The following is a 13591-nucleotide window of genomic DNA, read 5'->3' on the forward strand; positions in this document are numbered from 1 at the left end:
GTGAAAAAGGCGGCGGGACAAAAAGGAGAGAAACAGAATCCACAGAGAAGCTGGTTAGCTTAGCTTAGCATTTAGACTGGAAGTGTGTGGGGAACCAAACCACCTCACTCTGGTGAAAAACTATTAAGTACCATCATTTCTCAAGTTTGTCAGTTCACATTGTGTACTTTGTTCGTGCCATCATTACCAACTGAGTCAGAAAAGGAACACCATGCCGTTTTCAGGAGGTTATGCGTAGAACTATGTACAGATGAGTATCGGGATCGTCTGTAGGTAGACTTGAAGATAGACTGTTTATTAATCCTTTGCAGGAGATAAGAAAGCAGATACAGCAGCCAATCACACTCAAGACACGGCATAACAAACTGGACCAAGAATCTTTAGGCCCCTAAAACAAGAAATCAAAAAACACTCAAAATTAAATTTATTAATTTACATTAAAGAAATCTAAAGTTGTGATTAACATTTAGTCTGCAACATTTTGGTCATAATTTAAATAGCTGACTAAAAACTGTTTATATACACACTCAGAAAATACTTAATGTTCAGGTGTTTTTTAGGATGAAAATGAGCTCATGAAGCTGTGCTGCAAACTGATATATACTTGTATATTACTCCTCATTAAACAGTCTGACTACAGGCAGCGAAGTGAAAGGACTCCCTGTATCCGATTGATACCTGATTCAGCTCATGGACAAACACTGTTCTGTCCTATCTGTATTTAATGATATAACATTCCTTCAGAGTTTTTCCTTCATTAGCTCATAAAGGAATGAGCCTCATTCACCAAAAAGTACAATTTAAAAAATGTTCAATGACAACAAAGAAGGCTTTTTGTTTTTTTTTCATAATCTTTTAAAGTGGAAAGTCGTATCCATTAGCAGTACTGGTATGGATAAAATCTTACTGATACCCATCCCTATAGGCCAATTATTTAGCTGGGACAGAGTGACGAGTGTGAGGAAAAGTAACAAAGAGTAGTAAGAGGGAGTAGTTTTAATTTCTGTTGATGAAATTGTTTGCTATCTCTCGACCCAAACAAGCCCAAACAGAAGAAGACGCTTGTAAGTCTATATTTTATAAATGCAGTGAAGTTGTCACCCCCAGCATGAAAGCTCTTTTTAGCTGACTCTCTGTTTGTATCTTCACTTTTAGATGCTGTAAGATGTTTACTGACTGAACTCTACCTCAGCACAACCATTCTCTCGCCGTCCACCTTCGAACCCGACAGTCTGCCTCGATTATTGAGCTCGTCAAAGTTTTTGTCCCGGGTGACTCTCGCCATCTTATCTTGATTGTGCCGTCTCATTTGGAAAAGTCTGGAAAAGTACCCGTCTACTGCCTCACGACAACCATTACTGCGTCTGCCCGTGAGTCAGCACATGTAGCAGCTGTTCAGGGCTTAAAGGAGGGTGTGGCTTTTAGTTCAAATTGCAAACTTGAATTAGTTAATAGCTTCTAGAAGCTGTCAAAAAGCAGATATGTAAACAATGAGCTCACGCTACAATGGAAGTAGATTTCTAGAAATCGCTTTCCACGATCTCCCCGTGTGTATCAGGGATGGCCATTGATACGGGCTTTGCCTATCATTCATTAATGAAGGGAAGCTGCACGCAGACATCATAAGTAGAGGCTCCGGACTAAAGCTTGTTGGGGAACAGAGGCAGTGCTGTCATCCCCTGCATTATGGATAGAGTTCCTGCGCTGAGCTCACAAAGCCCATTCAGTCATCCTAACATGGCAGTTAAATCTTTCACGACGTTCCTCCCTGCTCAGACTATCGGGTAGCAGCATCTCTGATACCTTTTAAACTCCAAATCACCAGGAATGATTCCAAATATGATCACAGTTTGCCCCCTCATGGCACAGCTTCCTGTTACCCGGGGTTGGTGGAGCACCTCCGTTTGTTATCCGTTAAAGATGGGGTGCACATTAAAGTTTCACACGGACTTAATCAGTAAGGTGAGCCTGACACTCCTTTCTTGATATGAGTTTTTGGTGACAATGAAGCGAGGGCATCAATTATTGAAGTGCCAAGCAGACAAGCAGGCGAGGCCGACATGTTCATCCTGAAGCGCTCGTCCAGAGGAGACGCACGCCGCAGCACACTAAATGTTACTGCAGGTGTAGGTGTTTGATTGAGTCCTTCTTTGATTGGTTTATTCTTAGTTACCTGATGCTGCATGCTGACATAACGGGGTGACTTCCACCACTTCTACTTTTTACACAGCCCTCGTTCGAAGTGTTTGATTTCACTGTCATCGTGTCGAAGCTTTGTGACAACCCTACGAGGTACACGGGTGATTCAATCACACCTCTGCAGCGCCACAACTCTGCTGCACACTGATTAACATGATACTGGGGAGCTTAATGAGAAGCATTCCTTATATCTTGGATTTATTAGAGACATCGTGTCATTAATACGGTTGATATGTTTTAACGCTGAATGGCAGAAACGCATACGCGCTTTCAGAAAAGCTAACATGCTTATTATAAAATAGCACATAATATTGCCATATTGAATGATGCTATCACACATCACAGATTTTCCTCATATCCTGCAGGGCTGGTCCCCTGTCACAACTATTGCAAATAACAATATATGCATGAACGCCTATAACACTAACACGTCATATTTCTCAAATATCACTTTGACATTACTGTCCTGTCAAGCTGACACATCGCTGCAGCCTCTCTCTCTCTCTCTCTCTCTCTCTCTCTCTCTCTCTCTCTCTCTCTCTCTCTCTCTCTCTCTCTCTCTCTCTCTGGGTCCCTCCCTCTCTGCCCTTCAGTCCAGGTAATCTGCCTGTCACATTATCTCGTTCTGCTGTCCCACGGCTGTGGCTGCACATCCAGCAGTCAGTGTTGACCTGTTGGCTCACGTTTCCTTCCTGTTTACCGCTCGTCTCCCCTGACCTGCAGGGGTCACGGCTCCATTGTGTGACCTCCGGCTTGTGTTACAGATTGGCTTCCCCAACCTTGTCCTGCTTTCAGTCGTGTACCCCCATCCCCCCTTTATACACCTTCACCCTGTGTCTGCAGGATCAGAGAGCGATAAGAGAAGATATGGACGTATGGCGATCTAAATACATCAAATACCCAACAATAATTAATGAAACCTTTTGAAACTAAACATGTTGATGACTTCTGATTGCTGTAAGGTTTTAGGGAGTTGTAGGATTCATTTTTAAAATTCACTTCGTCGGCGGACTAGAAGTTCAAATAAAGCGCCTACAGGACGAGATTGGCCCGGCTGTGCTTTGAAGAGAATCAGCTGAGCCTCCGTCAATGTGGGCTAGCTTGAATCTGTTAGCATGCAGCTACTTGATTTGAAACTTTTAACTGAGCTGGACTTCAAGACTCATCCCTGGACGAATGATATTCCTTAATGTCATGTAACTTATCAAAAGGACCTTTGACCTTGATGTGGGAGCCGAGAGAGTAAACAGTATTGTTTCCTCATCATATCGCACCGCTTCGTACCCTACAGCACTTTTCATACTTTAAGATCAGTTTGGAGTTCTTCAGAATAGAAAATGATCACACATGAACGTTGTAACAAGACCAGAATGCCATGATTATTATAAAGTAAAACCCCAGAGATTATAGCAGGACAAATATTAAATGTACGATCCAGTTAAAGATATATATTTTTAAAAAGTGCAACACAGCCGCTTTGCAAAAAAAAAAAACAGCATCATTAAAAATGAGCTGAGGGCTAAAGTGAGATGTGTTTATGGTTTCTTTTTTAAGTTACTGATCGATGAAGGCCTGTAAACACTCTGAAAGCCTCTATCATTATCACAGCACATCATCAGAATCGAGCTCTGACTTCACATGTTGCACTTACGAGCACGACTTCATGCTAATAGCAGGGTTGACCTGGGAGCAGTGAGCAGCAGGTGTCCTCTGTAATGATCAGGTTCTGTCTGCGATAAACAGGTAATTGACATGACGCTCAGGTGGAGCCGCTGGAGGAACGTGGGGCACTCTGCATTTTGGCGCCTCTCGTGCTCCAGTAAACAGTGAGGTAGTTGTTAATTTAAATCCAGAGATTCAGCTAAATGCTGAGAATGGGAGAGCCGTGTGCTATTTAAAGTGTGCTGGAGGGAGGAGACAGTGGATGTTTTCCTGAAAACTGTTGAGCTTAATAAAATAATTTCTCTTGAATATAGATTTAGTTTTTTCTTCAGCTGGCTAAGAAATGCCTGTAAGAGCAGCCTTTTATGCTTAATCAATAGATCAATACACTCAATATGAAAACCAGTCACTCAGGCAGCTTGACACCAAATCTTACTAAGGTTGATTTATTTTTTTCCAGGTTTATTGAAGCGTTTTGCAGCAAGCTAACAAAGGTTGGTGTCTCCCTTATTTTCACACGACAGCAGATTTTAAAACTTGGATCTGTTAAAAGTCCAACGATGCCAATCCATGTTTCAAAACCACCGAAAATCAAAATATTAAACCGAGGCAACCGACATTTGGCCTCTTCTTGGTCTGAGTTACCAAAACAAAGCAAACTCCTTTACACTGTTTTAAATGCTCTCTGTCTTTCCCTTGTTGCAGCTCTTGGTGAAAATTAAGAAAAACAAGTTTTGTGACTTGCTGATACGATCGATCATTAAAATAATGTATCATTTAAAACACAGATCAAAAAGTGCTGCATATCCTACTTACCCGTACTCACCATGTACCGCAGGTTCTTATGAAACTAAATAAGTACAAATAATGACTGAGACATTCAGAATAATAACAAACTCAACCTCCCTCTTCCTTAAAACAAAGAGTTAAATAATAAATCATCAGTTATTACTAAACATGGCCAATATCTCCAACAGCAGGCAAACTCTGAGCTATAGCATTCTGCTGAGTTTGCATTTCCATTCCACATGCATAAATACACACACACACACACACACACACACACACACTGATGCATTCATTAACAGCATCTCTGATGTGTGTGTGTGTGTGTGTGTGTGTGTGTGTGTGTGCTTGATATGCAGAATGATGTGTGTTTGCATGCAAGGCCGTCTGAGTCTGATCTGATATTTGATTTATTGCAAATGCTTTGGGTTTTGTTTTCCTGTGCGTGCTTGCGTGTGTGTGTGTGTGTGTGTGTGGTTGTGTGTGTATGAGCAGCAGCAGCAAGGTTCAGCTGGGTTTATTTACAAAGCTGAGGTCAGGTGTCACTCGATCCAGCCACAGTGACACTCAGGTGGTCATCAAGGTCACCTCCTCTCTCTGACTCACACACACACACACACACACACACACACACACACACACACACACACACACAAACTTGTACTGTACATATTGTACATCTCAAACACAAAGCCTGTGTTTTTTAGGACACATTTCTCTTCTTGCCTTTCTGGCCTTTGGCCTCATTTAGTCCTGTGTATGTGTGAATGTGTGTGAATGTGTATGTGTGAATGTGTATGTATGTGTATGTGTGAATGTGTATGTGTGTGTATGTGTGCTTGTTTTGTGTTTTGGCACATCTGGATTAGTATTGTATTTAGATTTCCAATTGTGAAATGATTGTTGTATCTTGTGCATCGTCACACTCCTCAACTTTCCTCATCGTGTCACCTGGTGACATGTTGAACTGTGTAGAAGAGCCAGGGAAAAATACCAACGTTTACAATACCAAAGGAATGAAGGAAAAGAGCCACAGGAGTTGGATTTTATTATTTTATTTCTTAGTAATTACATAAATGTATTGTACATTTATTTGGGAAATTCAGCTTTACGATTGGTCGAAAACAAATAAAAAAGAAGAAATGACTACAAACATGATGAGTGTGTTTGTCTGTGGACCGGAGCGAGTCTTACAAAGGAAATGTTTGATCTAGATGGAAAGTGATGGACTAAATCTAGAAGAGCCCTTGAAGCTTTGGAGGATGGAGAAGTTCGGGGGTCAGATTGAGACGATGGAGTCGAGTTGTTTAGGACGAGACCATGGCCTGAAACTCTGTGGAGAAAAACAAAAGCAGCATCAGATAGATGATCATCAGCCCAACGCATGCCTCAATCAAACTACAGTAATGATGTTTTTAGTTTTGAGGCCCGCTGCATCGACCCTTGCTTGGTTGGGTAGCTCCTTTTTAGAAGAATTGGGCACTGTAAGTGTGCAGCATTTCATATTTTATCAGTGACATGATTGTCTCTCTGTCCCTTACTTAAGGACCCAGAACCCCTGGACCATGTTGTGGATATTCAACAAATAACATTTAAAATAACCAAAGTACAAAATAGATTTTTTCTGAATCTGCAGGTATTCTCACCGTCTGCTCCGACACGCCCGTCGCTGTCGCAGTCGGCAGCACACATGAAACCCTTGGCCTCCTTGTCTGTCAGAACGCGAGCCCCAGGAGAAAACCTCTGGAGGAAAAACCTGCCATGCACAGAGGCAGAAAGGCAAAGAGTCAGAGGCGTGTCTCAATGGAAAACCATAACGGCACATATGAGGATTCGACACACTGGTCCAATGTGCTCTCGTTAGACAAAATGAATCATATACAGTAAATGTGCACAGGTAACATGACATTTCAACTGAGTGATAGATCTGTCAAATTGCACGTCTTTTCATACAGCTGTGGAGTTTTTGGAGCTGCGGCTCAGTCAGAGTATGAAGAACAGTGTTTAGGTTTGCTGAGAGTGTAACCTGCCCGTCTTATTATGTCTCAAGGAAAACAAGCCTGCACACATGCTACATTTCTTCAGCCTTGTCAGAGTATCTCACAATGTCCACCCTCTAACAGCCGGTCCGGAGAGTGTACTAATTGAAAGTGTTGCGTTCTCCATGTTCTCATGGGAATGCAAGTGTAAATGTTTTGGATCTGGTTGAAATACAACATGAAAAGCAATGTGTCCTCCATGCCCTTTCAGCAATGAAAAACTGAAAATGAAGAACTTGGCAGTGTTTGGCATCCCCTTCCCTGCATTCCTTCTGGTGCAGCAGAAAAAGAAAAAAAAAAGTTTGATCTTTTTATCCATTTGAAGAAAAACAGAAAAGCTTTGCTCACTCACTTGAGCTCTTCCTCCTCAATAAATCCGCTGCCATCGTTGTCCAGGATCCCAAAAACCTTCTTCACATCCTGGGGGCTCTTCTTCGAGAGGCCACACAGTTGGAAAAACTTTTTAGGGCAGAAGGAGTCTGGAGCTGGAGAAGGAGGATAAAGAGCACAGTGAGGAAACACATCCATTCGAATCATCAGGATTTGAAGGAAAGTCTGAGTGGTAATATTCAGATCATCCTCAAAATGTTTTATATCACTCTAAATGGTTTTCATTAAGTGTGACGAGGTAGAGTCTCTGCAGCAAATACTGAATGCTCTCTAAGGAGTTTGTTTCATCTGTTAAGAGTTTGAGAAGCCAGTTTTCTTCCACTAATAAGTCTAAATCTTCATTTATGCTAAAAAAAAAAAAACTCTGAAAAGCGTTTACTGTGTTCTTTAATTAACTCTACGACTGGATGCATCTTTAATCTCAGGCTCAGACTATCCTGTACACGCAGGCTCCAGAAGATGTAGCTACGATATAGATATAAGGAGAGAAGTAATGATATTGGTGGAAGACGATACCTTGGCAGTCCTTGATAGCACTGTCGATGGCCTCAGCGGAAAGGATAGATGAGAGCGACATTTTATTCCTGCATGTAGGGAGACAAGCGTGGTGAATTATTAACACATTTATCCAGCAAAGTCGCGCACTTGTCACTGATGAAGAGCTAAAGATGTGCAGGTAGCGAAGTTGCTCAAATAAGTCCTACATTTTTGTGAAGACATAATGAATGTCAGGATGGGAATAATGTAAAAACACTACTATTTTACGCACAGATTAAACGGCTTTTGTCGCCAACATGCGCACAAATCCCCCCCTTTACGCACGCAATTATTTCACCTTTAATTTAACTACGAAGAACTTACAGTGCTCTAAGTAAAGCGTAGAGGTGCCAGAGAAACTAAAGCTACAAACACATTAAAACAAGAAAACGTAAGAAAGCAGCAACTTTCCTTCAAATGCAACCTCCAAGAATCCACTCAGCAACTCACCGTGTTGTGGGGTTCTCGCCCGGTTGGTGATCCAGCAGAAAGGTAAGGCTATGTGGTGACTGCTGTCTGTCAAGGCGGATTTATATAGGTCTGATTGCAGTGACAATGGGGATTGCTTGAGTTACCTGTCTATGGATCAAGTTCTAACTGCCCGCCCCTGATCCAATTTCTCTGCTAACTAATTAACCTTTAGTATTTATAACGCCCGGGTACACGGAGACCGGACCGTGGACATCTGTAACGCCCTTGTAAATTGCAAATTAAGTTAAAAAGCGCATTCTTCTACCCCCACACACCACTCCCTCCTGTCACCTCTCCTCCCCTTCCTCCCCTCCCTTTCCTCCTCTCACCTCTAGAATTATACAGTACAGTAAATGCAGGGAGGCTGTAATGTAACTGCAATCTCTCTCTCCTTTTTCTCCCTCTCTTGCTGTTTCTTTTTTATCCCCCCTTCTCCTCCCGCCATTTCATGCAGATATCATTTTACAGGCAGCCGTCCCGAAACGAGCACATCTGAGCCACATCCTATACTTCAACTCTGCCCCTTGTCATTAGAGGTGAGTGAAGTCGACATATAAAGGTCACCTTTCATGCGCGTATTATCTTTTTTTTTTTTTTTTGGCATTCTGCTGCGCTTCACCTGTCCAAATCTGGACCCAAACCATCCCCCTGCTTTATCCTCAACAGATGGGGGTTGAGATTATTACCAACCAAATCATCTGTAATATAATCCTTAAACTCACATCACTCAATGTCAGGGACGCCGGGACTCCTGAACCTCCTCACCCTCTGACATGGGAACAGTCTCGCCAAACTGCTTTGTCAACTCTGCTGATTAAGGGACAGAGGTCACCCTCCGCTGAAGGCGTCCCCGTCCCGTCCCGCCATGATGGGGATGATGGTGCATAATGTGCAGTGTCCCAGGTACTTGCGTGCATCATTTAGAGAAAGGTCAGACAGGTGACTTTTTTATGACCTTCATCTTGACATAGAGTTCATGTTTGTGTTGCAGCCAGTGTGCCCAATTTGCCCACTTGCAAAATCACCAGTTTAGGTTGTCTTTTCTGAGGGTATCTGTGGCCCCAGGCGGGTGTGACACACAAACACATTCAGGGGTCATTAAGCACAGTCCTCGGAGAGTGTTCACTGCAGCACACTGAGAAAGAAGGTTGTTTCTCTCCACGATGTAGGTTAAATGAAAGGAGTTATATGCAGCAGTATGTATGAGGAGGAAATGATTTATCTGTTAGCGTAGACATTGTCTCCACGTGCACACTAGAATCAACCTGCAATACATTGAGCTGAATAAAAAAACAGTCCGCGCGCTGAGGTCGCCAGTGCTGACTCTTTACATCATGCATGCAGCCTCTACTTGTTCGTGCCACCTCCCAAAGTGTTTCCAAAATATCTGCAACCTGACACTCAGGGGATATCCTTGGATGCAACCAGCGGCAGGGGCACAGCATCTCAGGCACTCCTCGAGTCAGCTGGCGAGCGTGAAGTGCAGGTGATGCTGGCCTGATAAACCATCCTCTTCAACATTATTTAAAGGTCAAACACATCATCTTTTCTGCGCTACCCTTTAAGCAGTTAATGTGTACTGTTCTTTAGTATTGTTTTGGGGATAACATTTTTACTTTTACCCACCAACATTTGAACGCAAATATATCGTCTACGGTTTGGTTTTTGGATGCACAAGTTCAACGAGAGAAATTTGGTGAAAGCTGATCTTCCGTGCGGGGTTTCACGATGCAGCAGGAGATTACCCTGAACAAAGTTATTGTTCATGCGTTTCCCTTCAGTGAAATGCTCTTAGATTCATTTGTTTTCGTTTGATACATTTAGTTTCACATCCAGATGTGACGTCAGGTTCAGTAATATTTGCACATAAATGTTTGGCAGCGATTTCCTTCAGAGGGCTTTACTTTTTACATTTGGTTTTAACTAACCCAAAAAAATAATTGTGCTGTATTTCTTCTTGTATCTGCTGCTTTTTTTTATGATGAAATGGACCTGTGGGTCATTGGTCATGGGTACAGTCTTTATATTTAATTTAAAGTTTATTTTGCACCTGTAGGTAAAAGTCATGTTTAGTACCATCTTGATTATTCGGTGGTGAAATGATTTAAGAGCATTAATTATGTTAAGTAAAATAGAAGACCAGATGACCTTTACGCGCAGTGAACGCACGGCAGCCTTTTGTTTAATTCTCTGGCTGCATCGTGACTCCTTTCATTATCGAATAAATAACCGAGGAGGAGGAGGACACCGGATTTTGTTTTACCTACAACCCTCTGCATGATGTCATGCGCCATGTTGATACCTCGCAGACTACTGTATACTGATACTGCGCTGATCATTTATTCATTGCTTCGGTTCTTTACGAGGCTCACTGCTGGACATATAGACGAGCAGCCCTCTCTTTCCTTTTTACTGTTCGTTTCAGAATTAAGAAGTGAAAACATGGAGAGTGTCTCTTTCTATCTCTGTATGCTTGAGTGTGTTCATCTCTAACACATGTTTTATATGTCCCAGAGAAAGAGGCAAGAAATTTAGATCACAAGATTTTACAATCTGAAACACACGATTGAAGAAAATGTGCCCAAAACATCAAATGTATGAATTCTCTTTGTCCTACATGGAGTCCGTTGTTAGAGCACTCCTCTGTGTGGATGTTTGAAGTGTTACTCCAAACAAGTGAAGGTTGTTTTTATTGCACATGATGATTTCGATAACATGTCCCGACTCCTGCTGTTCATGGTCATAACGCCATCTAGTGGCAGAAGAGGGGAAACTGCAGAGAGGGAAGCTACACAAGTACACACACTTTCCTATTACTACTGTACATCCTTTATTTCATTTTGCCTAAAGGTGTAATTATAGTGACACATTAGGATATTTTAAGTCATCTTTAATTGTGGTTCTGTTGTTGTTTTTTTTACATAATGTTGTTTCCATAACTTGTTTTTCTTTTCTTTATTTACTCATGTTTACCAAATTGGGCTATGTTTGCTTTGGCATCATTTTCTTTATATAATAACTTAAAGGTGGATACCAGATGAAGATAAACGTGGACAATAAATCTTTACGTTTTTGATGGACCTGTCCTATAAAACAACTGTGCGAAGGACTTCGGTTCATTTTTTTTTTATACACTTTTGATTTTAAACAATTAAGGACTGCACACTGTCTGTGCGCATGCGTGTGTGTGCGTGAGACAGAGCGACGTCTCCCTGTTAACTTTGAAGTTTGTTTATATGATTTGAAAAACAAACAAGGGTGTGTCAAGACAAGAGGGGTTGTCAGAGTTGGCATGGGCCCCCTCTAGAAATGTGATTGGCCACCACAAGTGTAACCCAAACATCAATGATTGGCCACTTCCCAAATCGGAGGCTGGACTTAATTTAGAATCAATTTAGGGTTTTGTTCATCACTGCTGCTAATATACTTTAGATTTGAATGTTGCGTGTTATTGTGTCTGTTCTTTTAGTTGTGTTAATTACAAGTGCATATAATGGAGAAAACAACCAAACAGGATAGAATTGTCATGAGACCGTAGCAAAAGAATATTTATTCTTTTTTACCGTTCGTACCTGGAAAGTGCATCATAAATTTTACAGTATGCAAAATTCATTTTTAAGACATGAACACAACCGAGCGACATTCACAACCATCATTTTGGGACAGTGAGTTGCATAGGAGGAAACGTCTCTTAAGCAAATGTATAAAAATTATTTAGCCTCTATTCGGATGAAAAGGGGGAGGTTGACGTGGGCTTTGTTGTTCCATCAGAGCAGGTGTGGTTGGTCAGGGGACATTTATCCCTTAACCACGCTTGAGAACTCTGCGGGGAGACATGAGAGGGAGACCAAAGGTTAGAGGACACAGTCACCGTGCTGCGTGCGTGAAAAGCAAGCTGTCATTGACCCACCATCAACGCCGATCTTGCCGTCACCGTCGGTGTCACCGGCCTTGAGGAAAACCTTGGTCTCGTCATCGGTCAGTGCACGTGCATCTGCCTTGAAGTTCTGCAGGAACAGCCTGTGATTGGACAGAGGGGGTGGTGGTGGTTAGTTCAGGGACCCGAAGCACCGACTAACTGAAATGATATAATTTCGACATTTGTTTAAATATCCTCTGTGAACCTGAATTCAGTATGAAGAATTTAAATGAAAAAAAGAAAAGCAATTTCTTTTTTAAATAAAAAGAACTTTAAAAAGTTCAAATAAAAGTAGACTATAGCCTCTTTGAAGTCGCGCATGCGCCTTAAGACTATTAAAGGTAACAAGTCTGGACCCTATAGGACGTTTATGTATAAAAGTCGCAGGTGTGTGTGATCTGTGATATAATTCAAAGTTGTCATTAATGAATTAAATTACTTCCAAAGATTGATGAGAACTTTGGTCAATGACACTGAGAAACAATTATTGGATGGAGCCGAAGCTCTAAGCCTGCATAGCTCTATTTAAGGTTGTAAATTAAAAAAAGGAAGAAGTTCCAGGTGGACATTAAAATCACAAGCTTAACTAATGTAAAACAGTTTGCCCGTCTATGCTCTTCAATGCACTCACTTCAGCTCGTCCTCCTCAATGAACCCACTCTTGTCCTGGTCGATGATGGCGAAGGCCTTCTTCAGATCATCTGCGGACTTACCGGCCAGACCGCATGCCTTGAAGAACTTCTTGTGGTCGAAAGTGCCAGCGTCTGAAATGAGCGCAAGTAATTGTTAAGGTAACATTCATATGAGTGCATCAAGGATCGAAAAAGAGCAGCCACAAGGGGGCTGAGAGCGAGAGAGTCACCTTTGCACCCAGCCAGGGCTGCAGTGACATCGGCATCAGCCAGTACACTAGCGAAGGCCATTGTGATCTGCAGGAGTAAGATACAATAATCAGTTTTTAGTTGAATGTATGAACAGATAATCACATTAAGTTCACTGCCTACCAGCCATGAAAAATAATACTCTGCTTCAAACAAACACCGATTTAAACAATAAAGCACCAGTCCATCCTCTGCAGAACCGTTCAGTCTCATTCACTTAATTAAATGCTGTTAGGAGTTCCAAATGCAATAAAAAATCAAATATATATAGCATGGATTAAAATAAAAATAATTTGCTGTTACAAAAACAAAAGAAAAAATATTAGATCCCCATTCTCTGAGTGGCTCATTCGATGCTGCATCTCCAAAATCCCACAAAACAGGCTGTGGTTGACTTTAGTTCTTATCATTCAACTCTACGGATGAGATCTGAGCAGTAATCCACGTCTTCATGCAAAAAACTGAGTACACCAAAGTCCACTTTAAATGTCTTAGAAATCACAGTTTTCTCAAAGATGCCATTAATGAAGATGCTGCGTCTCGGATGTGTCCTCCCATTGCGCACTCACCTGTGCTGTTTTTGCTTTGTAGTCTACAGATGATACAGACAAGACTCCGAGTCGACTGCAGTGATCTTCCCGGTGCTCCCGGTGACCTTTTATAGTTTCACTCTATGGAAATCTGAGGCATAAGATAACTGACACCGC

General features: G+C 41.8%; 2 protein-coding genes across 2 annotated transcripts; both read right to left on the reverse strand.

Moving 5' to 3' along the window:
- Positions 1-5686: 5686 nt before the first annotated feature.
- Positions 5687-8341, reverse strand: pvalb8 (parvalbumin 8). The gene is made up of 5 exons (XM_079367063.1): positions 8064-8341; positions 7593-7660; positions 7039-7171; positions 6294-6403; positions 5687-5980 (listed from the first exon to the last, which is right to left on the reverse strand). Exons 2-5 carry the CDS (start codon positions 7651-7653, stop codon positions 5955-5957), a joined length of 330 nt encoding a protein of 109 aa, XP_079223189.1. The 5' UTR covers positions 7654-7660; positions 8064-8341; the 3' UTR covers positions 5687-5954.
- Positions 8342-11605: 3264 nt separating this feature from the next.
- On the reverse strand, positions 11606-13548 carry LOC306838714 (parvalbumin beta). Its single transcript, XM_079367061.1, has 5 exons — positions 13454-13548; positions 12866-12932; positions 12635-12767; positions 11995-12104; positions 11606-11907 (listed from the first exon to the last, which is right to left on the reverse strand). The coding sequence occupies exons 2-5, from the start codon at positions 12924-12926 to the stop codon at positions 11882-11884; spliced, it is 330 nt and encodes a 109-aa protein (XP_079223187.1). The 5' UTR covers positions 12927-12932; positions 13454-13548; the 3' UTR covers positions 11606-11881.
- Between the last annotated feature and the right edge of the window lie 43 nt (positions 13549-13591).

This window comes from Symphodus melops, assembly GCF_947650265.1.
Source record: "Symphodus melops genome assembly, chromosome: 17".
NCBI classification, from domain to species: Eukaryota; Metazoa; Chordata; class Actinopteri; order Labriformes; family Labridae; genus Symphodus; species Symphodus melops.

Bases quoted from the DNA above. Each gene is read 5' to 3' on its own strand.
- pvalb8 (XM_079367063.1), bottom strand. From the start codon at position 7,653: ATGTCGCTCTCATCTATCCTTTCCGCTGAGGCCATCGACAGTGCTATC. The intron at 7,172-7,592 runs GTATCGTCTTCC...CTCCTTCTCCAG, and splicing joins TGCTATCAAGGACTGCCAAG to CTCCAGACTCCTTCTGCCCT. The intron at 5,981-6,293 runs GTGAGAATACCT...TTTTCTCCACAG, and splicing joins CGGGCGTGTCGGAGCAGACG to AGTTTCAGGCCATGGTCTCG.
- LOC306838714 (XM_079367061.1), bottom strand. From the start codon at position 12,926: ATGGCCTTCGCTAGTGTACTGGCTGATGCCGATGTCACTGCAGCCCTG. The intron at 12,105-12,634 runs GTGAGTGCATTG...GTCCAATCACAG, and splicing joins ATTGAGGAGGACGAGCTGAA to GCTGTTCCTGCAGAACTTCA. The intron at 11,908-11,994 runs GTGGGTCAATGA...GTCTCCCCGCAG, and splicing joins CGGCAAGATCGGCGTTGATG to AGTTCTCAAGCGTGGTTAAG.